We start from the raw sequence: 24,609 nt of genomic DNA on the forward strand, positions 1-24,609 counted from the left end.
ACTCGTCTGCAGAAGAAATGTCGGGGAGGAAACGCTGGACTCAGGTCTCAAGACCTCTCAAACGCAAAGTCCAGACCTCAAGAGCTCTACAACCTGGTTGCAGTCATTGGATTAGCTCTGACTCTCCGCAGTCATCAGGTGACTGCACACCTCCTAAGAGAGGTAAGGTGATGCCGCAACAGACCTCATCTTCTGTTAAGGCTTTGCCTCAGCAGACCTTAGCGTCTGTTGACCCCAAGATGACTTTGCTGCAGTCCATGCAGTCACAGCTTGCGGTCTTAATGCGTGAGTTTCAGGCTGAGAAGGTTACACCTCCTCCTGCGAGCGCTCCGCCTCACCGCAGTCTAGTCTGCCAGGCGTACGAAGTTGAGGTTCCTCAGGCTACCTTACCGCGTTCTGAGTTGCCAGTTACCAGCGGTGTGCAACAACCTCCGCCTTCCTTAAGGCAACCTCAGCAATGGGAGCAGGAGTCTTATGCCTTACTTCCTCCGCTTCCTCTTGCGGTTAAACCAGCGAGGCAACAACCTCTTGAGGTACGACAACCTCTTCCATCCATGAGCCAGCCACCTCAGCACTCACTGCAGCGACCTCAACCCTCCTCAAGGCGAGAGCCTCAACTCCTTAGGCTAGCACCTCAGGAACCTCAACTCGCGAGACAGGAACTGCGTTCTGCGCAGCCGCTACCTCAACTCTCGCAGCTCACACCTCAGGAACCTCAACTCGTTCCTCAGGAACCTGCTACTGCGCATCCGCAACCCTTACAGCAAGCGCAACTCTTGAGACAAGAAACTCATGCTAGGAGTCAGCCACCTCAACCCATGCGCCTACCTTCCTCTACTCTTCCTGACCAGTCTTTGCAGCCTGAACCTCAGGTTTTAACTCAGCAACAGAGACTTGAGGATGAAACCACAAGTGTTTATGCACCCGCTTGTTCAGATTCTGCTGTTCAGCATACCGCTGTTACTTTACCTCTCACTTCGCTACACTCTGGTGATGAGGTTTCTGAGGAGGAAGCTGCGCACCTGGATCCCTCATCAGACGTGGAAGAACCCAAGTCTTCTCCTCTACCCATTGACTTTCGTAAGGTCCTGGCTCTTTTCAGAGAGGTATACCCGGACCATTTTGTTTCTGCTACCCCCCGCTCTCCTCCATCTGAGTTTTCGCTGGGCATGCAACCTGTTAAGTCAACTTATACTAAGCTCGTCTTTGCTAGGTCCTCTAAGAGAGCTTTAAGAATATTAGGGGAGTGGTTGCAGTCCAAACAGCAACTAGGGAAGACTTCCTTTATGTTCCCACCTACTAAGCTCACTTCTAAGGCGGGCGTATGGTATGCCACAGGAGAGGAACCAGGCTTGGGAGTCCCTGCCTCTGCCCAGGCTGACTTCTCAAGTTTGGTCGACTCTCCTCGTAGATCAGCAATGAGGCGCTCTAAGGTTTGCTGGACCTTTTCCGATTTAGACCACTTCTTAAAGGGTGTATTTCGTGCCTTTGAGATTTTCAATTTTCTAGACTGGTGCCTGGGGGCCTTGAGCAAGAAGACCTCCCCTGCGGACAAGGACTCAGCCATGCTTTTAATGTCCTGCATGGATAAAGCAATTCGGGATGGGTCTGGCGAGCTTGCATCAATGTTTGTTTCAGGAGTTCTTAAGAAAAGGGAGCAACTTTGCACCTTTCTTTCTTCCAGCATCACACCTTGTCAAAGGTCTCAACTCCTTTTTGCTCCGCTTTCTAAGTTCTTGTTCCCCGAAGAGCTTATCAAGGATTTGTCTGCGGCCATGATTCAGAAGGACACTCATGATCTTGTGGCCTCTTCAGCTCGTAAGGCTAAGGTTGCTCCCTCAGTTCCCAGGACTTACCGCACCCCAGTGGCTGATACTCCTGCTACAAGGTTTATTCCGCCCTTTCGTGGCAGAGCCCCCAGCCGAGGAAGCTCCCGTCCAGACTCTTCCAGGAGCAGGTCTAGGAAAGGTCCCAAGACTTCAAAAGGCAAACACTGACTCTCCTCCTCTCCAGACAGCAGTAGGAGCCAGACTCAAGACCTTCTGGCAAGCTTGGGAAAGGAGAGGTGCAGACGCCCAGTCTGTCAGGTGGCTCAGGGAGGGTTACAGGATACCATTCTGCCGCAAACCCCCTCTTACCACTTCTCCCATCAACCTCTCTCCCAACTACAAGGAAAAGGACAAGAGGCTAGCGTTACACCAGGAGGTGTCGCTCCTGTTACAGAAGAAGGCAGTGGTTATAGTCCGGGACCATCATTCCCCGGGCTTCTACAACCGTCTCTTTCTGGTGGCCAAGAAGACAGGAGGTTGGAGACCGGTGCTGGACGTCAGCGCGCTCAATGCTTATGTCACCAAGCAGACGTTCACTATGGAGACGACGAAGTCGGTCCTAGCAGCGGTCAGGCAGGAGGACTGGATGGTCTCGTTGGATCTGAAAGACGCTTACTTTCACGTTCCTATTCATCCAGACTCCCAACCTTTCCTGAGATTCGTTTTTGGAAAGGTTGTATACCAATTCCAAGCCCTGTGTTTTGGCCTAAGCACAGCTCCTATGGTGTTTACGCATCTGATGAGGAATATTGCAAAATTCCTCCACTTATCGGACATCAGAGCCTCCCTTTATCTAGACGACTGGCTGTTAAGAGCCTCCACGAGTCGTCGCTGTCTGGAGAGTCTCAACTGGACTTTGGACTTGATCAAGGAACTGGGTCTGTTAGTCAACTTAGAAAAGTCCCAGCTCATTCCCTCCCAATCCATAGTTTACCTGGGAATGGAGATTCGGAGTCAGGATTTTCGGGCTTTTCCATCGGCCCCAAGGATAAGCCAAGCCCTAGATTGCATCCTGAGCATGCTGAAGAGGAACAGTTGCTCGGTGAGACAGTGGATGAGTCTCACAGGGACCCTGTCATCGTTAGCCCTGTTCGTCGAGTTAGGGAGACTCCACCTCCGCCCTCTCCAATTCCATCTAGCAGCTCATTGGGACAAGGATTTGACGCTCGAAGCAGTCTCTATCCCTGTCACCAAAGAGATGAAGACCACTCTCTTGTGGTGGAAGACCAACCTCCTTCTCAAGGAGGGCCTATCGTTAGCGATTCAGACCCCCAATCTTCATCTCTTCTCGGATGCATCAGACTCGGGCTGGGGCGCGACCTTGAACGGACAGGAATGCTCGGGAACGTGGAACAGGGAACAGGAAACGCTCCACATCAACTGCAAGGAGCTACTGGCAGTTCATATGGCCCTAATGAACTTCAAGTCCCTCCTGCTAGGCAAGGTGGTGGAGGTGAACTCCGACAACACCACAGCCTTGGCTTACATCTCCAAGCAGGGAGGGACCCATTCGAGGAACCTGTACGAGATAGCAAGGGACCTCCTCATTTGGTCAAGAAGTCTAAACCTCACTCTAGTAACGAGGTTCATTCAGGGCAACATGAACGTCTCAGCAGATCGCCTAAGCAGAAAAGATCAAGTCATCCCCACGGAATGGACCCTTCACAAGAGCGTGTGCAACAGACTTTGGACCTTGTGGGGTCAGCCTACGATAGATCTGTTTGCCACCTCCATGACCAAGAGGCTTCCTTTGTACTGTTCCCCAGTTCCAGACCCAGCAGCAGTTCATGTGGATGCTTTTCTGCTGAATTGGTCCCATCTCGACCTTTACGCATTCCCACCGTTCAAGATCATCAACAGAGTCATTCAGAAGTTCGTCTCGCACGAAGGGACACGGCTGACGCTGGTTGCTCCCCTTTGGCCTGCAAGAGAATGGTTCACAGAGGTACTACAATGGCTGGTCGACGTCCCCAGGACTCTCCCTCTAAGAGTGGACCTTCTACGTCAACCTCACGTAGACAAGGTGCACCCAAACCTCCACGCTCTTCGTCTGACTGCCTTCAGACTGTCGAAAGATTCGCTAGAGCTAGAGGCTTTTCGAAGGAGGCAGCCAGTGCGATTGCCAGAGCAAGGAGGGTATCCACTCGTAGAGTCTACCAATCCAAGTGGGAAGTCTTCCGAAGCTGGTGTAGAGCCAATGCAGTTTCCTCTACCAATACCTCTGTAACCCAAATAGCTGACTTCCTATTACATCTAAGGAATGAGAGATCCCTTTCGGCTCCTACGATTAAAGGGTACAGAAGTATGTTGGCTTCAGTTCTCCGCCACAGAGGTTTGGACCTTTCTTCCAACAAGGACCTTCAAGACATCCTTAAGTCTTTTGAGACTTCTAAAGAACGTCGTCTACCCACTCCAGGCTGGAATCTAGACGTAGTCTTAAGGTTCCTTATGTCTCCTAGGTTCGAACCTCTCCAGTCAGCTTCCTTCAAGGACCTTACCCTCAAGACACTTTTCCTCGTCTGCCTTGCAACAGCTAAAAGAGTCAGTGAGGTTCATGCCTTCAGCAAGAACATTGGGTTCACATCCGAATCTGCAACATGTTCTTTACAGCTCGGATTTTTAGCTAAGAATGAACTTCCTTCACGTCCTTGGCCTAGATCGTTTGAAATTCCTAGCCTTTCCAACATGGTGGGTAACGAGCTAGAAAGAGTTCTTTGCCCTGTCAGAGCTCTGAAATATTATCTTAATAGGTCAAAACCTATACGAGGACAGTCAGAAGCCTTATGGTGTGCAATCAAGAAACCTTCGATGCCCATGTCCAAAAACGGAGTTTTGTATTATATAAGGCTTCTGATTAGAGAAGCCCATTCTCACATGAAGGATGAAGACCTTGCTTTGCTGAAGGTAAGGACCCACGAAGTGAGAGCCGTAGCCACTTCGATGGCCTTTAATAAGAACCGTTCTCTGCAGAGCATTATGGATGCAACTTATTGGAGGAGCAAGTCAGTGTTTGCATCATTTTATCTTAAAGATGTCCAGTCTCTTTACGAGAACTGCTACACCCTGGGACCATTCGTAGCAGCGAGTGCAGTAGTAGGTGAGGGCTCAGCCACTACATTCCCTTAATCCCATAACCTTTTTTAACCTTTCTCTTGAATGCTTTTATTGTTGTTTTTTGGGTTGTTACGGTAGGCTAAGAAGCCTTCCGCATCCTTTTTTGATTTGGCGGGTGGTCAATTCATTCTTGAGAAGCGCCTGGGTTAGAGGTTGTGTAGAGGTCCTTTAGTATGGGTTGCAGCCCTGTATACTTTAGCACCTTAGAGTTGATTCAGCCTCCTAAGAGGAACGCTGCGCTCAGTAAGGAAGACGAACTTAATAAAGGCAGAGTAACGGTTCAAGTCGACTTCCTTACCAGGTACTTATTATTTCATTGTTATTCTGAAATAACTGATTATATGAAATACGGGATACTTAGCTATCCTTTAGTCATGTACACTGGTTTTCACCCACCCCCCTGGGTGTGAATCAGCTACATGATTATCGGGTAAGTTTAATATTGAAAAATGTTATTTTCATTAGTAAAATAAATTTTTGAATATACTTACCCGATAATCATGATTTAATTGACCCACCCTTCCTCCCCATAGAGAACCAGTGGACCGAGGAAAAAGTGAGGTGGTGTCAACAAGAAGTACTGCAGTACCTGGCCACAGGTGGCGCTGGTGAGTACACCCCCTTCTAGTATAGTGATAGCTGGCGTATCCCTCCCGTAGAATTCTGTCGGGCAACGGAGTTGACAGCTACATGATTATCGGGTAAGTATATTCAAAAATTTATTTTACTAATGAAAATAACATTTTGCACAGATGTACACTGCGTAGTGGACACAGTAAGGTTACTCACTGATACTGTAATGGATATTACTGTAATATATGTACAGTAATATTACTACAGTACAGCTTAACTGTACTTAATGTAAATGCTCGGTGTTTCATTTTCGTTAAGACGACTGCAGCCTGTGCCGTTAGCATGACGCAACTTCTTATATGTTATCTCTTGCGCAGTATTTTACTGTATATCTATACTTTTTTAAACAGAAGTACAGCTTATTTTACAAACTAAAACCTGTAATATCTCGATAATAGCTGCTTCTCTTAGATAAAACAAAAACATTGCATTTGATTACTTTTCAACAGTTAATCTCTCTCTCTCTCTCTCTCTCTCTCTCTCTCTCTCTCTCTCTCTCTCTCTCTCTCTCTCTCTCTCTCAATATTCAATTTCGTTTTGTAAGCATTATTGCATTCTAGAAAACAGGATCATTTAAATAGGTAATTTTGCTGTAATGAAACTTGTATGTACTTTCTTTTTAAATTTTGGGTGTGTTTTATCAATCTAAGTATTTTGGGTACCATGATCAGATCAGCTGATCTGATCACGCCACCCAAAATTAATAAAATACGCCCGAAATTTAAAACTAAAAGTACATATATGATTTATTAAAGTACAATTAATTATTCAAATAATCATAATTTTCTAGAAAGCAACTTCTTGCATGTTTAATTATTCAAATAATCGTAATTTTCTAGAATGCAACTTCATGCATATTTTATGAATGAGTACAGTGAGTACAGGGAGCAACACAATGTTCCTGACCAGCTTGCCAATTTTGCTAGTGGGCTAACAAAACTCTCCCCTCAATAGAAGGAATGGAGGTGACATGAAGACGGCTGAGAAGAATTATAGACTAATACAATCCACTCCTATGAATGGAATAGTGTACTGTACAGGGAATTGGAGACCGGTCTTACAGTCATCATGCTTGGTTCCCTAGACGCAATTCAGACCGCCTCTGGCTATTTGTGTGCGATCTATTATAAGAATGATACAACTCCATCCCTGTAGAATGTAAAAACATTTACCTTCGGGTCCATTCCCTCTATCTTACGGGAGATGGGCTCTGCATTGTTTTTGGGGAGCGTAGCTACCAATTCAAAGCCCAGTACCTCAGACTGGCTACCATTCCCCAAATGGTCACTCTAGTCTTTTGAGCACTTTCAATCAGCACTCGTCTGCCGACGGGTCTCAAGGATTGCTCTCCTTTACCATCCTATATTAGAATTGTTTTAGCATTGAGAGAACGACTACCTCTTGTCTCGATCTGTGGATTAAGACATATCGAATAAGGTTCTTTAGGACATCCGGACAGAGGGAGGCATATTTGGGACTACTGTAACATGACAGCTACCTGGGGGCTCCCGACAAACAATCTTAGCAATACTGTTGTATAAACAACTATTTTTATATTGTCTTCAAGATCAACAAAGACAATGCATTTAGAGACTTCTCTCATCGACCAGAAGGTTGGTTCCACAAGGCCGCTTCCTAGTGATCGCTTCCACGGCCGTTTCCCAGTGATCGCTTCTATAGTTCTTGAAGTTTTACTGGTTTACAATCAGACAACAGGGAATTGATTTTAGTGTTTCATTGTTAATTTCCAAAGAGTTTGATAAGGCACTTGGTAGTGATAATGGGTGATATTGCTTTCATCCGTTCCTAAATTTTCAAAGGGGCCCAGTTCTCAAACCCTTCTCAAGCAGGTGCACTCTTGTGAGTAGAAGACGCGATGCAGCTGCGCAAAGTTTTTTCAAGCAAGAACACTGTTCAAGCAAACATGTTCAGTTGACAGAGTCCCGGTGTAGGGTTTTTGGCTATCCCTACATCATTGCATGGAGGAAATGTTTAGTGTCTCACCATCGCTTTTCCTATTTGCCATGCAGTAGAATTTGGGATTCCACCAGTTGTAGACTGTTGGTGTAGTTCAAAGAAGTCTTCCATCATCTTTGTGAATCCTAGACACAGCCTTGCTGACTCTTTTTCTGTCTCTTCGATTACTTAACATTCAGTAGAAGATACAAAGATTCAGAAAGACCCTGATCGCTTCATGCAGTCATAAGTCGAATAGGACCCAGGTGAGCTGTTTATCTCTCTTCCTTTATCAGGAAAGCTATCCAATGTATGTGGTAAAGATACTGCTCAGTCTTTAATCCAAGTATTAAACTTTGATTCAGACCTGGACTTCTGAAGAGAATTAACTATACTCCTGAGGAGACAGGGTAGTCAGGCTCTACCTCCTAAAAGCTAAACCTGCTTAGGACATATCCATGAGTCCTCTGGTCTCTTAATTGGACCAGCTCTAACTCAGGTTAGCTCCAGTGAAGTGAGTATGAATACTCCGTATATTTTCTTGTCACTAGTCATTCTGAAAGATAGAAGATTTCCACAGCCTTGGTTCAGCAATTTGTGGCTAGGACCTAGAATACGAGCAGCCTTAACTTCAATTCTACTACTACTCCTTTTTTATAAAGCTAATTAGTGGAGAAAGAATCACTTGCCTTCCTGCTCTTGGGGGGAAAGACACCACAACTATTCTTTCAGTACCGAAGGAAAGAGAGGTTATGAAATGCTCTTTCGTTCTGGCTACCACAAGGGGATCATCCCAGATGCAATCACACGAAGTCAGACTGTCGGATTTATCCTAGCCTTCAAGGAGAACCTGTCAGTGGTGCCGGTGCTGAAGTCTGGAATCACTAGGGTACCTTCACAGCCCACTATCCATGAAAGTAGACCCACAAGACTTAGATACATTTTCATTGTAACATAGGCTAGCTGTTCGTAAGGCTGTGTATTTTACGTGGCTCCCAACGAGACAAGAAGCATCTTGTCTAGGATAAGCCACAATGTTAGTTAAGGATTAGAAGTGAAGTGACTGGCTTTTCCCTCTCTTCCTTTCCCTCTCCTAGGGGTTCAGCGGTCATTCCATTATTTGCTGAATCAAACCTAACCTAACCCTACATCACCTAACATGGGAGAGCTTTCATACCTAGCAGGTGTTCTATACAAGCAAGTTATAGAAGTGTCTCCCCCATCCTTTTTACAAAGTGGAGGATGGATAGAATGTAGGATACATTACACCTAATTGGCCATACTGTATATTGGGACATCATAGGTTTTTCCTCAACTGTCTTTCAGTGGACAGAGCCTAACCAAACCCATGAGATTCTATTCTCATGTGTTGGGAGGTGGTAGGAATTATCATGCTTGCACCTCCATTTTTCTTACAATCTCCAATGCTGTACAGAAATCCCTTGATTGTGGTCAGGAAGTTCGTATAGCGGGGTTTACACGGGCGAGCAGCTCGTCGAGCCTGGCTCGACAACCCTGTGTTTGAATTGATGTTCGAGCGTGTAAACGGGCTATTTGGTTGTCGAGCGCGCTCGTCGAGCGGCTCGATGAAAGTCAGGCTCATCTTGACTTTTGTGGGCGGAGCTACATTGTTTGACGAGCGGTGTGAACGGGTGTCGAACATCGAACCTCAGTTGTTATTCAAACCTGCTAGAGGAAACATCATCAAAGAAATGATTAATTGCTGCCATTAATGAAAGTAAGAATGAGAAGGAAGTCGTACTTGATTTCATACATGCATATCGAGCTCATCCAGCTTTATGGAAAGTTAAATCAAAAGACTATTCCAATAAAGTAGCCAGAAACAAAGGAATAGCGGACACTCAGTCTTTCATTTGGAGTTATGGCCTTCCTCGTAGTAATGAAAGGGTTGACACGATTCGATTTATCAATGTACGTGTCCTCATCCATACGCAAATAATTGCGCCAGTCATCAGGCTCTAATTTTAAAGCAACAAGCAAGTTGGTATATGAAAATTTCTCTCTTTTGATCTTTTTTTTTCCTTCTTAGTGCCACTGCTGAAGCAATGGCTATCAAATCGTCCTGGTCGAGAGACATGTTGACGTTGTTTTAGCACGAGGCACACTGAGGCTCGATGTACTGTCTGAAAGCTCTTCGAGCCGTTCTACAAGTAGGTTCGACAACCGGGCTCGGCCGTGTAAACCCCGCTTTAGATTGTCCTTGATTTTAGTGCTACCTTTGACCGTGTTAATCATGAGGCCCTTGTTTTCAAACTCAAATTGTTGGGAGTGGGTGGGTTGTTTCTTAGCATCATTATTGAATTTTTAAGAAATATATCGCAAAGAGTTGTTGTGATGTAATATCTGATGTTCCTCAGGGTAGTGTTCATGGCCCATTTCTTTTCATACTATTTACACATGACATGTGGTTGGGCCTAGAAAACAAGCTTGTTGCATATGCAGATGATGCTACTCTTTGCATCAATTCCATTGCCTGAATGTAGATCTGGGATGGCTGAATCCCTTAATAGAGATCTAGGTAAAATTAGTGCATGGTGCAAATTATGGGGTATGAAGTTGAATCCTAACAAAACTCAAAGTATGATTGTAAGTAGGTCAAGGACAGTGGCTCCTGAACATCCAGATCTCAGCATTGATATGTTTCTTTAACTCTGTATGACTCTTTAAATTTTAGGTGTGATTCTTGACAGCAAATTTACTTTTGAAAAACACATTAGGTCTATGTCTCCTTCAATTGCAAAAAAAAAAAAAAAATTGGCTTATTGAGTAAATCTTTCCAGATTTTTGGTGATCACTATTTTGAAGAAGTGTTTCAATTCTTTCATTCTACCATGTTTGAATTATTGTTCTCCTGTTTGGTCTTCAGCTGCCGATTTTCATCTTAATTTGTTGGAGAGGAACTTATGGTCTATTAAATTGCTTATTCATGATCTAGATATTAATGTCTGGCACCGTCGTTCACGTAGTTCATTATGCATGTTGCGTAAGATTTTTTATAATTCTGATCCTCCTTTACATGTAGATTTTCCTGGACAGTTCCGTCCAGTTCGTAATACCAGTCATGCAGTTAATTCTAATAGTCCGGCCTTCTCCATCATGAGGCTCAATACTACACAGTATTCTAGAAGTTTTATTCCAGCTGTGACGAAGTTGTGGAATGATCTTCCTAATCATGTAGTTGGATCGGTAGTACAGTACCTCAAAATTCAAACTTGCACCAAATGTTTATATGCTGAACAGGCAGACATAAGTCTTTTTATAGTTTATAAAAGACATCTGTTTTGATGTTGATACAGTTTTTAGAATATTTTATTTTTAATTTTTTCTCATTGTTTATTTATTTTGATATTTCCTTTCTTCACTGGGCTATTTTTCCCTGTTGGAGCCCTTGGGCTTATAGCAACTTACTTTTCCAAGGAGGGTTGTAGCTCAGCTAATAATGATGATAATGTTCCGAGTGTATTGATGTTCTAGGCTTTCAAACCAGCCAGTTTGGTTATAGGAGCTTCCTCTCCCCAAAGGATGAGTCTCTTATTAAAGAACTAGGGTTTGCATTTGTATAGGAGCAAATTACAAATTTTAAAATATTATTAGTCTTAATTATGGTGAATATTCCAGAGATCTGTTGGCAATCATGGGTCCCAAGTTGGAGGAATTTGAAGTGTTATCAACCATTGGAAGTGGCTCTCATGGTACCGTAAGGAAGGTTCGTCGTCGGGAAGATGGAAAAGTATTAGTCTGGAAGGAGCTGAATTATGGCTCAATGAGTGAATCTGAAAAACAGGTTAGTGATTAAAAGCATATTAGGTAATCATTTGTTTTTGTGTCAATACAAACCATCATCCTTTAATAGGAGTACAGTGAACCCTCGCTACTTCGCGGTTCGACAATCGCGGATTCACCACTTCGCGGGGTTTTCCCATAACCCATATATATATACATATCGCGGATTTTCCGGAAAATTCGAAAATACCGCGAAATCTGAAGATAACCAAATACGATATTTTGTTACCTGTAATTCCATTAATACTGTAATTATAGTAATATCTGCTCTTACTGATTGTTCATTGCATTACATATGATATATAATTCAGCACAGAAAGAAATAAAACACGAAAAGAGAATGTGATCATACGATAATTCCGTACGTAGTAAAATTAAATCGAACATGAAACGCAAATCAGATGCAGTCATACCATATTAGAATGGTGTGTACTGTAATGGATGTGCTTCTTTTCCATGAATCTTTTGTATGTATACGTACGTAGTACAGTACTGCATCCAATAATATTCTTTGTTGCAAAAATCACATTTCGAATAAGTACTGTAAGCGTACGAGAGAGAGAGAGAGAGAGAGAGAGAGAGAGAGAGAGAGAGAGAGAGAGAGAGAGAGAGAGAGGCGTAAAATAGCGTACGTACGTAAATTTTTATTATTATTGTTATTATTATTATTATTGTTGTTGTTAATAAAATTATTATTGTTATTATTATTAATCATTATTATTATTATTATTACTGTACAGTATTATTATCATTATTTATTATTATTACGGTATTGTACTTAATCTACGTACGTTCAGTGTGCGCGGGACATCTTCTATGAGTAACCAACGCACCATAGTACTGTATAAGACGGGTTGTGATTGGTTCAAGCGCTGATAGATGACGAATCAAAACTCAAGTTTTGTTATCTAGCCTGTGATTGGTGTTTGGCCCGCATCTCCAACCCGCAGCATCAGAGTTCTCGCGGGACTGCATCGTTCACTTTCTCTTTCCGCGTATTGCTGAGTAGACGTTCTTAAGTTTGTGAAGTTGAATCTGTGCTGTGTGCGACTGTTTTAAGTTGAACTTTTTGTTGAACTTTCTGTTACAATGGCTCCCAAGCGTTCTGCTTCTAGTAAGGCTGGTAGTGAGCCTAAACGCCACCGAAGAATGATGACGATAGCTGAGAAGGTTACGCTTCTCGACATGTTAAAAGATGGTAGAAGTTACGCGGCCGCCGGCCGCCATTTTGGCATCAACGAATCCACCGTTCGCTACATCAGGAAGGACGAGGCGAACATTAGAAAGACTGCTGCAATCACCTTTAGCAGATCAGCGAAGCGAGTCGTTACAACGCGTAATAAAACGATCGTACGCATGGAAGGTGCTTTAGCTGTGTGGATTGCCGACTGTCGGAAGAAGAACATAGCGTTGGATACGAACACCATCCGAACAAAGGCTTTGAGCTTGTATGAGAATTTTGCGGCAAAGGAACCTCATGACGACGATGGCGACCATGCTGAAGAAGATGATGATGTAGATGATCCTCAACCAGGGACCTCCACTGATTCCCAGCGTCAGAAACAACGTTTTTCCGCCAGCAAAGGATGGTTCGCGAAGTTTCAGAAACGCTTCGCCCTGAAAAGCGTTTCCCTGCATGGGGAGTCTGCTTCCGCTGACACTGCCGCTGCTGAAACTTACGTGAACCAGACTTTCAAGAACATTATCGCTGAAGGTGGATACAAGCCGGAACAAGTGTTTAATATGGATGAAACCGGCTTGTTTTGGAAGAGAATGCCGTCGCGAACTTTCCTGTTCAAAGAGGAAGCCAAAGCCTCTGGCTTTAAGGCATTCAAGGATCGCGTTACCCTCGTGATGTGTGGCAATGCTGCTGGATTTTTGTTAAAGCCGGGGCTTATTTATAAGTCGAAAAATCCTCGCGCTTTGAAAAACAAAAATAAGAATCTCCTTCCCGTGTACTGGATGCATAATCAAAAGGCATGGATTACGAAGATGCTGACCTCCAACTGGTTCCACCAGTGTTTCATCCCGCAAGTCCATGAATATCTCTTAGAGAAGGGCTTGCCATTCAAGATCCTTCTCCTTATGGATAACGCTGGTGGACACGCAACTGACCTGTCGCGTGAGGGCGTTCAGGTTGAGTTCCTGCCACCCAACACCACGTCATTAATTCAACCAATGGACCAGGGGGTTATCAGGGCGTTCAAGGCCCTCTACACGAAGAATACCTTGGCGGACCTCGTTGCGTGTGTGGATGCTGCCCAAGATGACGAGGATGAAGACTTCAACTTGAAGGCGTACTGGCGGCAGTACACCATAGCCACGTGCCTGCAGAATATTCAAAAGGCACTTCAAGAGATGAAACCTGCAACCGTAAATGCGAGCTGGAAGAAGCTGTGGCCCGATATTGTTTACGACGACAAGGGATTTACTCCGTCGGAAATCCAACACTCTGCAATACGGAAATCTGTGCAGTTGGCTGCCATAATTGGGGGTGACGGGTTTGGCGACATGACGACTGAAGACGTCGACGAGTTGTTGGACTGCCATTCCCAGCCCCTAACTGACGCAGATCTCGAAGACCTGACGAAATCGGCAAGTGAGGAAGAGAGTGAGGGTACCCAGGAAGAGACCCAAGAAAATGTAGAAGAAACGGGCTTAACATTAGAACGGCTCGCCAAGTTCTGCAACCATATGAAGGAGGCGAAAGAAATGTTGCAAGAGTGGGACGAGGATATGGTTCGCGCGATGCAATTCTGCAACAAGGTCGATGACATCACGACTCCCTACAGGATGCTCTTGGATCGAAAAAAGAAGCAGCGGCAACAACTTCCGATCACAATGTTTTTTCAGCCTCGCAAAAAAGAGCCAGTTCCTCCTGCTAGTACGCCTTCGGAAGAAATTGAAGAAGTTGAAGAGGTGTCCCAGGAAAAGACACCTCCGTCTGAAGAGACGTAAAATACTATCATTGACTGCACAGTAGAACACATCATCAGCTTCATCATCATCATTTCTACTGTGCAGCAAATTCATCGCCATCGTCATTCAAGTTTTTCTGGAACTTCTTTCGTGGTGAGTACAGTAACAATCTTTATTTTTTACTTTAACCTGTTTTATAGTTTAGTACTGTACGTACTGTATGCATTAAGTTAAAGGGAAGGTTTTAAAAGTCTACATGTTGTAACCTATCATATTTTTTTTGTTTAAAATTTACATTTACGTACGTAAAACAATCTCTCTCTCTCTCTCTCTCTCTCTCTCTCTCTCTCTCTCTCTCTCTCTCTCTCTCTCTCTCTCTCTCTCTCTCTCTCTCTCTCTCTCTCTCTCAAATTGTTTTCCTGCTTTGCTACGTACAAGTACTGTATAATTTATATTTGTAAGGTAACATATTTTGTAAATGCTTTGTACTGTAAATACTGTATGTACTGTATCATTATTTATCACTATCATCATGCGTGTTAAATGCCTTGTTTGTTCTGAGCGTGGTTGTTTACTGAGCGTACACGCCGTCGTTTCAGGCGGCGTCATAAAGAAAAAGATTTCATTTGGAAGTCCTAAGAAAAATACGTAAACTAAAACATTGGTAATAAAAAAATCAACATACAGTACTGTATAATCAATATAATCGATGCAAAAACTAACCATACGTACATATATGTGTACACTAAATGAGTTTGTTTCTTCATTATGATCAGAGATGAACGTAAACAAAACATTGATTGCCATTTTTTATCGTGCTTTTTAGGTGTTTAGGAAACACATGATATAAAATCGCCTTTAATATTTGTGCCTGTTTTAGTTTAGGGTGCTGTAGTACATGCATTAAGTGTTCTGTACATTACAGGGTGTAAAGGGTGGTTTGTTAACAGTACTACGTACAAGGGAAGGTTTTAAAAGTCCGAATATACATGTTAAATAAATAGGTAAATATGCTGTCACTACTTCGCGGATTTTCACCTATCGCGCCCGCGTCTGGAACCTATCTACCGCGATAAACGAGGGTTCACTGTATGGCGTAAGTGATGCTGGAGTAGTTATTGAAATTTTACCAAGTTATTTATAACTACAAACGGGTGGCAGAGAAGCTCCGTCTAGAACTTTTGACTTACTTTTGCTGCCTCTCAAACTTTGGCTGTTTAGGGTTTTGCTTTTTCTTTTCTTAATAGGTAAGAGTCCATTGTGCAAACATGTGGTTGTATCCAAGTAAATCTTGAGGAAATAGATATGGAATTGTTTCTGGAAAAATCTTATAAGAAGTGTGATAGGGGTATGTGCAAACTAATTATTGTTATTTTTATTATTATTATTATTGTTATTGTTATTATTTCTACTAGGTAAGCTACAACCCTAGTTGGAAAAGCAGGGTGCTATAAGCCCAAGGGCTCCAACAGGAAAAAATAGCCCGGTGGGGAAAGGGTATAAATAAACTACAAGAGCACTAATGAACAATTGAAATAAGATATATAAAGAACAGTAACAACATTGAAATACGGTGATATTATTATTACTTGCTAAGCTACAACCCTAGTTGGAAAAGCAGGATGTTATAAGCCCTGGGGCTCTAACAGGGAAAATAGCTCAGTGAGGAAAGGAAACAAGGAAAAATAAAATTTTTAAAAAGAGTAACAACATTAAAATAGATATCTCCTGGATAAAATATAAAAACTTTAAACAAAACAAGAGGAAGAGAAACAAGACTGAACAGCATTCCCGAGTGTACCCTCAAGTAAGAGAATTTTAACCCAAGACAGTGGAAGACCATGGTACAGAGGCTATGGTACTACCCAAGACAAGAGAACAATGGTTTGATTTTGGAGTGTCCTCCTAGAAGAGCTGCTGACCAAGAGGAATGTGGCCACTGAACAATTACAGCGCAGAAACCCCTTGGTCGAAGAAAAATTGCTTGATAATCTCAGTGTTGTCAGGTGTATGAGGACAGAGGAGAGTAAGAAAAGAATAGGCCAGACTATTCGCTGTGTATGTGTAGGCAAAGGGAAAATAAACTAATCAGAGAGAATTATCCAATTTATTACTGTCCGGCCAGTCAAAAGACCCCATAAATCTCTCAATATGAAAGCTTCTGCTTACAAGATTTTCATGCTGCGAAAGAAGGTGCAAAGATTTTTCCGACTCACATTGCAAAATACAGGTATGTTTCATGGTAAGAAAAGAAATTTGCTAGCCAGGCTGAGAATAAAATAGCCACCCATTATAAATATGAGCTCAGTTGAAGACAACGGGTTGTTTATACATAGTAGAAAAGGTATCTCTCTATGGTAAAGGTAACTATAATAACAGTACAGTGTATATGGTACTCTATATTTTTTATATGTACAGTTTTGGACTGCATGTATTGTATTTTCCATTTATTATTGCATTATGTTCTGATAACTACTTAATTTACAAGTATTAACAGTAAGCTATATTAAATGAGTCAAATATATTTAAAAGAATGGGCCAGACTATTCAGTGTAAATGTGTAGGCAAAGGGAAAATGAACCGTAACATGAGAGAAGGATCCAATGTAGTACTACTCAAGACTGGAGAATAATGGTTTGATTTTGTAGTGTCCTTCTCCTAGAAGAGCTGCTTACCATAGCTAAAGAATCTCTTCTACCCTTACCAAGAGCCAATTAGCCTCTTGAATAATTACAGTGCAGTGGTTAACTCTTGAGCGAAAAAGAATTGTTTGGTAATCTAAGTGTTGTCATGTGTATGAGAACTGAGGAGAATATGGAAAAAATAGATCAAACTATTGGGCGTATGCGGAAGCATAGAAAAAATTAGCCTTTGAACACCAGTCAGCTAACAAATGGGGCAGTTGGTTCCTGAAGAGGAGGGATACGGTTATTTCTCGATTCTCCAGACAAGGTGGACATTAATGCCCAGTTCCGGAGACTGTCTCTTACTTCAGAAGGATATAGAGGCAACAGTGAAGTATTTGAGGAAAGCTAACAGTTAAATCCTCATCAGCTTTGAAGAAGGATCCAGCTATCTATAAAACTCGATTGGGACATGCAATTGCTTCTTCTAAGGAAGGCAGTGACAGTGTTCCACCCCTTTTTTCCCAGCCAGGTCAATTCATGAGTTACGGTAGAGCTAAGAAGCGAGAAAGGGAGCTGCTGCAGTCGCCAGTTCCCTCTCCCAACTGGTGTGAGGGATACCTGTCATGACATTGGGTAATGTTGGAGCAACATGGAATATAGCATTGGACTGTAGAAGTCTTCCAGATGGATGCTGCTTACCTTTCGAAGAACTAATATCTTCCCTTACTTACATTCCAATGGTGTTCCAGAGTTACCCTCCTATACTGCTGAAAGTCTATCATACATAACATCCTATGCTCAGGAAGGTAGCATCCCCCCTTTCCTGTGCAAGCACTTGGCTTTACTATGGTAATGATTGGTGTCTAAAGTGTCATTGGTTGGCAGCCAGCGATCTCCCTCCCCATCTTATTTTAATGTTACTCCTCTTAAAATTCTATTTGTTCCGACACAGAGACTCACCTCGAAACACTTTCTTAGGAGGTTACTGGTAACTCCTCTCAAACGACCAGAGTTTTGTGTAGTTTACCCTACTCCCATTCTCTATAGTGACCTGCTAGCGGGAGAGAACGTGACCTGGGGGCAATGCCCGAGGTCAGCCGCGTGGCTTTGCGCTTGACCCAGCCATTAAGTTTTCTGGTCGCGTCGTGTGTACACACCGCTCCTCAGTTCTCTGTGCGACCCCCTTTGTGTTTGATACCACGTGCTTCCCACATGGTCTGGATTCCTTAGCGAGTGTTTAGTGCCTTACCTACGTTCTTTTGCTGTCGCTCCCCTGTGCTTTACTAGTGTTTTAGTGCTTTCTTTGTGTTGTGCTATGGAGCACGCTCGCCGTTGTCCTGGGCCTACAGCCGGTAAATCGTGTGGGGCTTTTCTGTCCAAGCACGATGTGGACCCGCATACGCTGTGTACCTCGTGTAGGGGTAAAGCCTGTTCGTCGTCGGACACGTGTACCGAATGTGCCAATTGGAGTGAGGTCCAGTGGGTGAAATTCGGCACCAAAAAGAAAAAGACGTCGAAGAGGTCGCCTAGGAAGACTAGCTTATCTTCCCTTGCAACTTCGGCAGGAGAAGGGTCAGGTAGAGTCCATCCTTCATCCCCTACCCAGAGTAGGGGACGAGGCAAGTCCAGAGAGAACAAGCTGTTGGCTCCTCTTTCCCAAGAGAATTAGTTTGTGGGGGAATCTTCGTTTGCCAAGGCAGTTCAGGCGCCTGTAAGTGAGGGTAGTGGGGGTCCGAGGGACGCGGCTCGCTCACATAGGCACCGTGTCTCGTCGGAGGACCCCATGTGGTCTAATAATGTCCCATTTTCTTCGCCAGATTCCTGGGTAGAGGTTTCAGGGTCATCAGCGTCGGAGGGCGCCGTCGGCAGAGAAGAGTTCCTGCAAGAGGATCCATTGGATTTGGACATACCGAGGACGCCGATGAGGTCCCCACTGGACATGGAGGAAGGTCTAAGCGAATCCTTCCCCTGCATGGCTCGCTCGTTGGGGTGGTTACCGACGAAGATTTCGCTGCAGGAGAGTCTCCCAATTCCATCTACGTCAGGGGTACGGCGTAGCCCCAAGAAAACACCGTCAAGTACTAGGTCTCGGTACGGGGGTAAGTCTTACTCGTCGGGACGTGACTCGTCGGCTTCTTCAAGCGGTGAACGACGGAGACGCCAGAGGAGGAAGAGAGATCGATCTGTGCGGAGGAACTCCCCTTCGCGGTCTCCCACAGGATCTCGGGACAGGAAGAGTCCCCGTTCCCCTCCAACCAAAAGCAGACCAGTCTCCCCGCAAGGGACGTGGGTTTTTGTCCCAAGTAAAAACCTGAAAGACCTTACTAGGTCCACTACATCGACACCTGAGCGGGCAGGAGACAGTCCTCCTAGAAGGGCCTCCACGTGCCGCGCCAGGGAGTCGCCAGATGAGCGGAGGGCCGCGTCTTGCAGGCCTAAGTCCCGTCCTGGAGACACTCATTCCGTCCAGCGGAGGGAGCCGTCGTCTAGGATGGGCAGCCTCGACAGGTGTCCCCATCTAGAATCTAGACGGGGACGGACACCTCCGTCGAACTATCTCCCGGAGGAGCCCGGTCCGTCGAAAAAGGCCTCGAAGAAGAGAGAAGCGGCGGACGACGAAGGTAAAGGGAACCGAGGGCCCCGTCATCACAGAGGCGCCCGTGACCACGCATCGCCCCGTCGTTCGGAGGAAGGGGAAGGCGAGTCGTCGGTGACGGAGGACTCCACGTACAGGAGAGTCCTTTCCTTAATTAGGGGTTACAACAACCTGATAGAACCTGCCCCTCAGGAGGAAGAACCCTGGACTTCGGCCTGAACAGGTTCATAACCGCCCCCGCCCAGAAAAAGTCCTCTCTCTCCCTTCCCGAGGCCAGTAACGTAGGGATTGGAAGGACGCACATTGATAGTCATAGCCCGTAATAGCGACTCCTGCAGGGGCTACAGCTCGGCAAAGCTCTTACAGGGATTGAAGTCCCAAACAATGTACTACACTTTGGAGGGTAGGCGGAACAGTGCTTGCAAGACCGAAGAAACCCTAGACATCCTGTGCCAGGGCGTCTCCGACGAGAGGGCATCGTCGGCATCCCCCTTCTTCTCACCGTCCGAGTCGGCAATGATGGAGGAGATGTCTAAGGACCTGGTGAATGTGGCATCCTGGCTGGATTGGAGGGCCACCACCCTAGTAGGCACCCAGATCCCTACAGACTCCATGGAGCCTGCAAAACGGGAGGCTCTGAACGAGTTGCTGGGGTCAGGTAGCCGCGCCCTTAAATTCCTGACCTTTCAGTCCTTAGCTCTCTCCGCAAACTGGATTCTGCGGAGAAGAGACGCCCTGGTCAAGAACCTTCCCGTTAAGATTCCTGACAGGGAGGCAAAAGCCTTGAAGAACTGCTCCGTCTGGGGGGAGCAGCTTATTCCTATGAAGAAGGCGGAGGGAGTCGTGGAGAAGTTGGCCAAAAAGAGAGAGCTACCTACCCTGAAGCCACAGACTGCGCGACGCCCCGTCTTCAGGAGGCCAGTGACGGAAGCGCCCATGACCGCGCGTTCCGCACCAACTCAAGGAAGGGCTACAGGATTCCCTTCTTGGAAGAGCCACCCCCTCTGGTTCCAGCAACACAGGCGGACTGGTTGGTTCCTAAAGACCCGGCGAAGAGAGCAGCGTTGGACGTGGAGGTCACTACGATGCTGCAGAATGGAGCCTTAGAAGCAGTGAAGTTCCCGGGTCCGGGGTTCTACAGCCGCCTGTTCCTAGTGGAAAAAGCGAGAGGAGGGTGGAGACCTGTAATAGACCTGTCAGCCCTCAACAAATTTATCAGGAAAGTAACCTTCAAAATGGACACTCCAAAAACGGTCATGGCATCCTTGAGGGAGGGCGACTTTATGATTTCTATAGACCTCAAGGACGCCTACTTCCAAGTACCTATTCATCCATCGAGCAGGAAGTTTCTCCGGGTGAAGTGGGGTGCCCAGGTATTACAATTCAAGGCCCTGTGCTTCGGTCTTTCAACAGCCCCCCAGCTATTCACGAGGGTCTTTACGATGGTCTCCGTATGGGCCCACGAATGGGGCATTCGACTCATCAGATACCTGGACGACTGGCTACTCCTTTCATCCTCAGAGGAAGACTTGAAACAGCAGGGCGAAGATCTTCTACAATTGTGCAAAACCCTGGGCATCGTGGTCAACTTGGAGAAATCGCAGTTAATCCCATCCAACAGGATGACGTACCTGGGAATAGTCCTGGATTCGTTACAGGTCAAGGCATTCCCATCTACGGACAGGCTGGACAACCTGGATCGAGTGCTCCTGCCCTTCCTTTTTGGTCATCCCAGAAGAGTGAAGGATAGGAAGAGGTTGGTAGGACACCTGGTGTCCTTGGAGAAGCTGGTACCTCACGGAGACAGACCCTAAGGGTGGTTCAATGGAACTTAAAAGAACATTGGAACCAGAAAAGTTCTCCGGACATTGTGGTGCCACTCCTGCAGGAGACCAGGAAAGCCTTGGAGTGGTGGCAGGATCAGTCACACACCCTAAGAGGGATGCCACTATCCTCCCAACCTCCGGAGGTCCTTCTCTTCACGGACGCATCGAAGGAAGGGTGGGGAGCCCATCTCCGGGAAAAGACAGCAAAGGGGACGTGGTCAGAAAGGGAGAAGTCCCTACACATAAATGTCCTGGAAATGAAAGTGGTCCAAGAAGCCTGCAACCACTTCGAGGAAGACATGAGAGGGCACTCGGTGGCCCTGATGTCAGACAATGCAACTGTGGTGGCATACGTGAAGAAGGAGGGGGGACTGAGATTAAAGGAGTTGTGCGAACTAGCCCTTCAGATCCTGAAATGGGCGGAGCAGAAGGACGTCATCCTGACGGCAAGGTTCATTCCGGGGAAGAAGAACGTCCTAGCAGACGGCCTCAGCAGGGCGGGGCAAGTGGTAGCGACAGAATGGTCCCTACACCCACAAGTGGCAAGCCACATTATCCAGATGTGGGGGTCTCCGGTAATGGACCTGTTTGCAACAAGGTTGAACGCTCAACTCCCCGTATTCTGTTCTCCTGTCCCAGATCCGAAGGCGGCAATGGAAGACGCCTTTCAGCACAAGTAGGACGGTCTAGACGTGTACGCTTTTCCCCCCTTCTCCCTAATAAGACAAGTCCTCAACAGGGTAAGGGCAGCAACCAACCTAAGGATGTCTTTGGTAGCGCCTTGGTGGCCGGAGAGAGAATGGTTCGCAGACCTAAAGAGCCTCACCGTTCTCCCTCCTTGGCCTCTTCCCGACAGGTCAGACCTATTAAGACAACCACACTTTCATCGGCTTCACGGAAACCCACAAGCCCTTCGTCTTCACGCCTGGAGGTTATCCAGCGCCTCCTGAAGAAACAAGGGTACTCCGGCAAGACAGCCAGGAGGATGTCGCTGTACCTGAGGAAATCATCCACAGCCGTCTACCAGTCTAAGTGGACGGTGTTCGTTAAGTGGTGCAGGGACAAGAAGATAGAGCCCTTAGAAGCGTCCGTGCCCGTTATAGCAGACTTCATGGTACATCTCAGGGATAAGTTAGCCATGTCACTCCCAGCGATTAAGGGAGTTCGGGCGGCCCTGGGTCAAGTTTTTCTTCTTAAGGGCATAGATCTGGGCTCCTCCAGGCATATCTCCATGCTTATCAGGGCTTTTGAACAATCATGCCCCCCTTCCGCCCCTAGAATCCCGAGTTGGGACTTAGCGCGAGTTCTAGATATGCTCCGGAAACCACCATTCGAGCCATTAAAGGACATTGTTGACAAGAATCTCACGTTCAAGGCGGTCTTCTTGCTAGCATTAGCCTCAGCTAAGAGGGTGGGCGAGCTTCACGGACTGTCATATGAGGTGGAGCACTCTAGGGGATGGAAGGAGGTAACCTTTTAAGTTTGTCCCATCCTTCGTTGACAAGACTCAGAACCCCTCGGTGTGGGATCCGAGGTTTGAGAGCTTTTCTATTCCGGCAATCCCAAATGTAGGAAACCTGGAGGACCTGAAATTATGCCCGGTCAGGGTAATTAGGAAGTACCTTAAGAGAACGGCAAGCCTCCGCCCGTCTATTAAGAATCTCTTCGTCTCCTGGGGTAAAACGAAGAAAAACATATCTAAGAATACAGTTTCGTTCTGGCTCAGGCAAGTGATCATGCAAGCCTACTCAAGGGAAGGACTTCCAACACCAGGGAAACCCAGGGCTCACGATGTTAGGGGCATAAGCACCTCCCTAGCATTCGAGAAGAACATGTCGGTAGCTCAGGTGCTTCAAGCGGGAACTTGGTCCAACCAGTCGACCTTCACTGCACATTATCTCTAGGACTGTACGAGAAAATCCCTAGATGGGTTTTCCATCGGGCCAGTCATCTCAGCCCTTCATACGGTTTGACGGCTCAAGCCCCAGGCTCAATCGCGAAACATAAAGGATCTGGACACAAGTATCTGAGTTCTACTTTCCCCTTTTTTCTCACTTTTCTCGTACTATCAGTCGTCCTCCGGAATATCGCTCATTACACAAGTCTCAAGATTCGCCAATATCAAGCACAACGAAGACATTGCAGAAGGGTAAGTGTTATATCACACTTAATGAGTCTCTTGTGTAGTTTATCCTACTGTCCATCGGGGTCTGGGGCTAAGGGCACTCCCTCCTCCTAAGGTGTAAGTCTCCTAAGAAAGTGTTTCGAGGTAAGTCTCTGTGTCGGAACAAATCACAAATTTTTGGTAATTTGTATTTTTCCTACCATACTTACCGAGAAACACTTTCGAGTTATGGCCCCCCCAACCATCCCTGCAGTGCCTCACTGACCTCGAGTATTGTTCCTTACATAAAACTTACTGGCTGGGTCAAGCGCAAAGCCACGCGGCCGACCTCGGGCATTGCCCCCAGGGCATGTTCTCTCCCGCTAGCAGGTCACTATAGAGAATGGGAGTAGGGTAAACTACACAAAACTCTGGTCGTTTGAGAGGAGTTACCAGTAACCTCCTAAGAAAGTGTTTCTCGGTAAGTATGTTAGGAAAAATACAAATTACCAAAAATTTGTGATTTTTCCTTGTTTCCTTTCCTCACTGGGCTGTTTTCCCTGTTGGAGCCCCTGGGCTTATAGCATCTTGCTTTTCCAACTAGGGTTGTAGCTTAGCAAGTAATAATGATAATAAGTGGAACAGAAGATTTGGGATGCACTTATCCGTGACTTAATGATGGAAACTTACCAGGAGTATTCCACTAAACTCTCCACCAGTAACGAGTTTGCTGTTGCAGGCACACCTAAGGAGGGACAGGGTACCCACTTGAGAAATCAAACGCAGTCCTAAAAAGCACTTTCATATCAACCAGCTGGAAATATGAGCTGTATTCTTAGCGCTGCAAGCTTTTCAACAGATTTAATAGGCCACTCAGTAGTGTTTATGATTGACAACACTACGATCGTTGCTTATGTCAACAAGCAAGGAGATTCTTCCCCACACAACCCTTGAAAATTTGCAAAGTAAGTGAACATCTGGGCAGTGAACGATGCTGTTTCCAGCTCTCCTCAGAATCTTTCCTCTACTAAAGGACTTGGGTTTGTATACATATACCAAGGCACTTCCCCCAATTTTGGGGGTTAGACAACATCAAACAAATGAAACAAATAAGGGGACCTCTCCTCTCTACATTCCTCCCAGCCTGACAAGGGACTCGACTGGGTTAGGCTGGTACTGCTAGGGTGCCACAGCCCACCCT

The 24,609-nt window shown here is 45.6% G+C and overlaps 1 protein-coding gene across 3 annotated transcripts in view; it reads left to right on the forward strand.

Moving 5' to 3' along the window:
- Positions 1 to 24,609, forward strand: part of LOC137641491 (serine/threonine-protein kinase Nek2-like) — a 118,457-nt gene that overhangs the window by 11,751 nt on the left and 82,097 nt on the right. For all 3 annotated transcript variants that reach the window (XM_068374111.1, XM_068374113.1, XM_068374112.1), the window contains exon 2: positions 11,172 to 11,337. In XM_068374111.1, the coding sequence (XP_068230212.1) occupies positions 11,188 to 11,337 (150 nt within the window). In that variant the 5' untranslated portion in view covers positions 11,172 to 11,187. The remainder of the gene's footprint in view (positions 1 to 11,171; positions 11,338 to 24,609) is intronic.

The sequence above is a fragment of the Palaemon carinicauda genome, chromosome 5 (assembly GCF_036898095.1).
Source record: "Palaemon carinicauda isolate YSFRI2023 chromosome 5, ASM3689809v2, whole genome shotgun sequence".
NCBI lineage: Eukaryota > Metazoa > Arthropoda > Malacostraca > Decapoda > Palaemonidae > Palaemon > Palaemon carinicauda.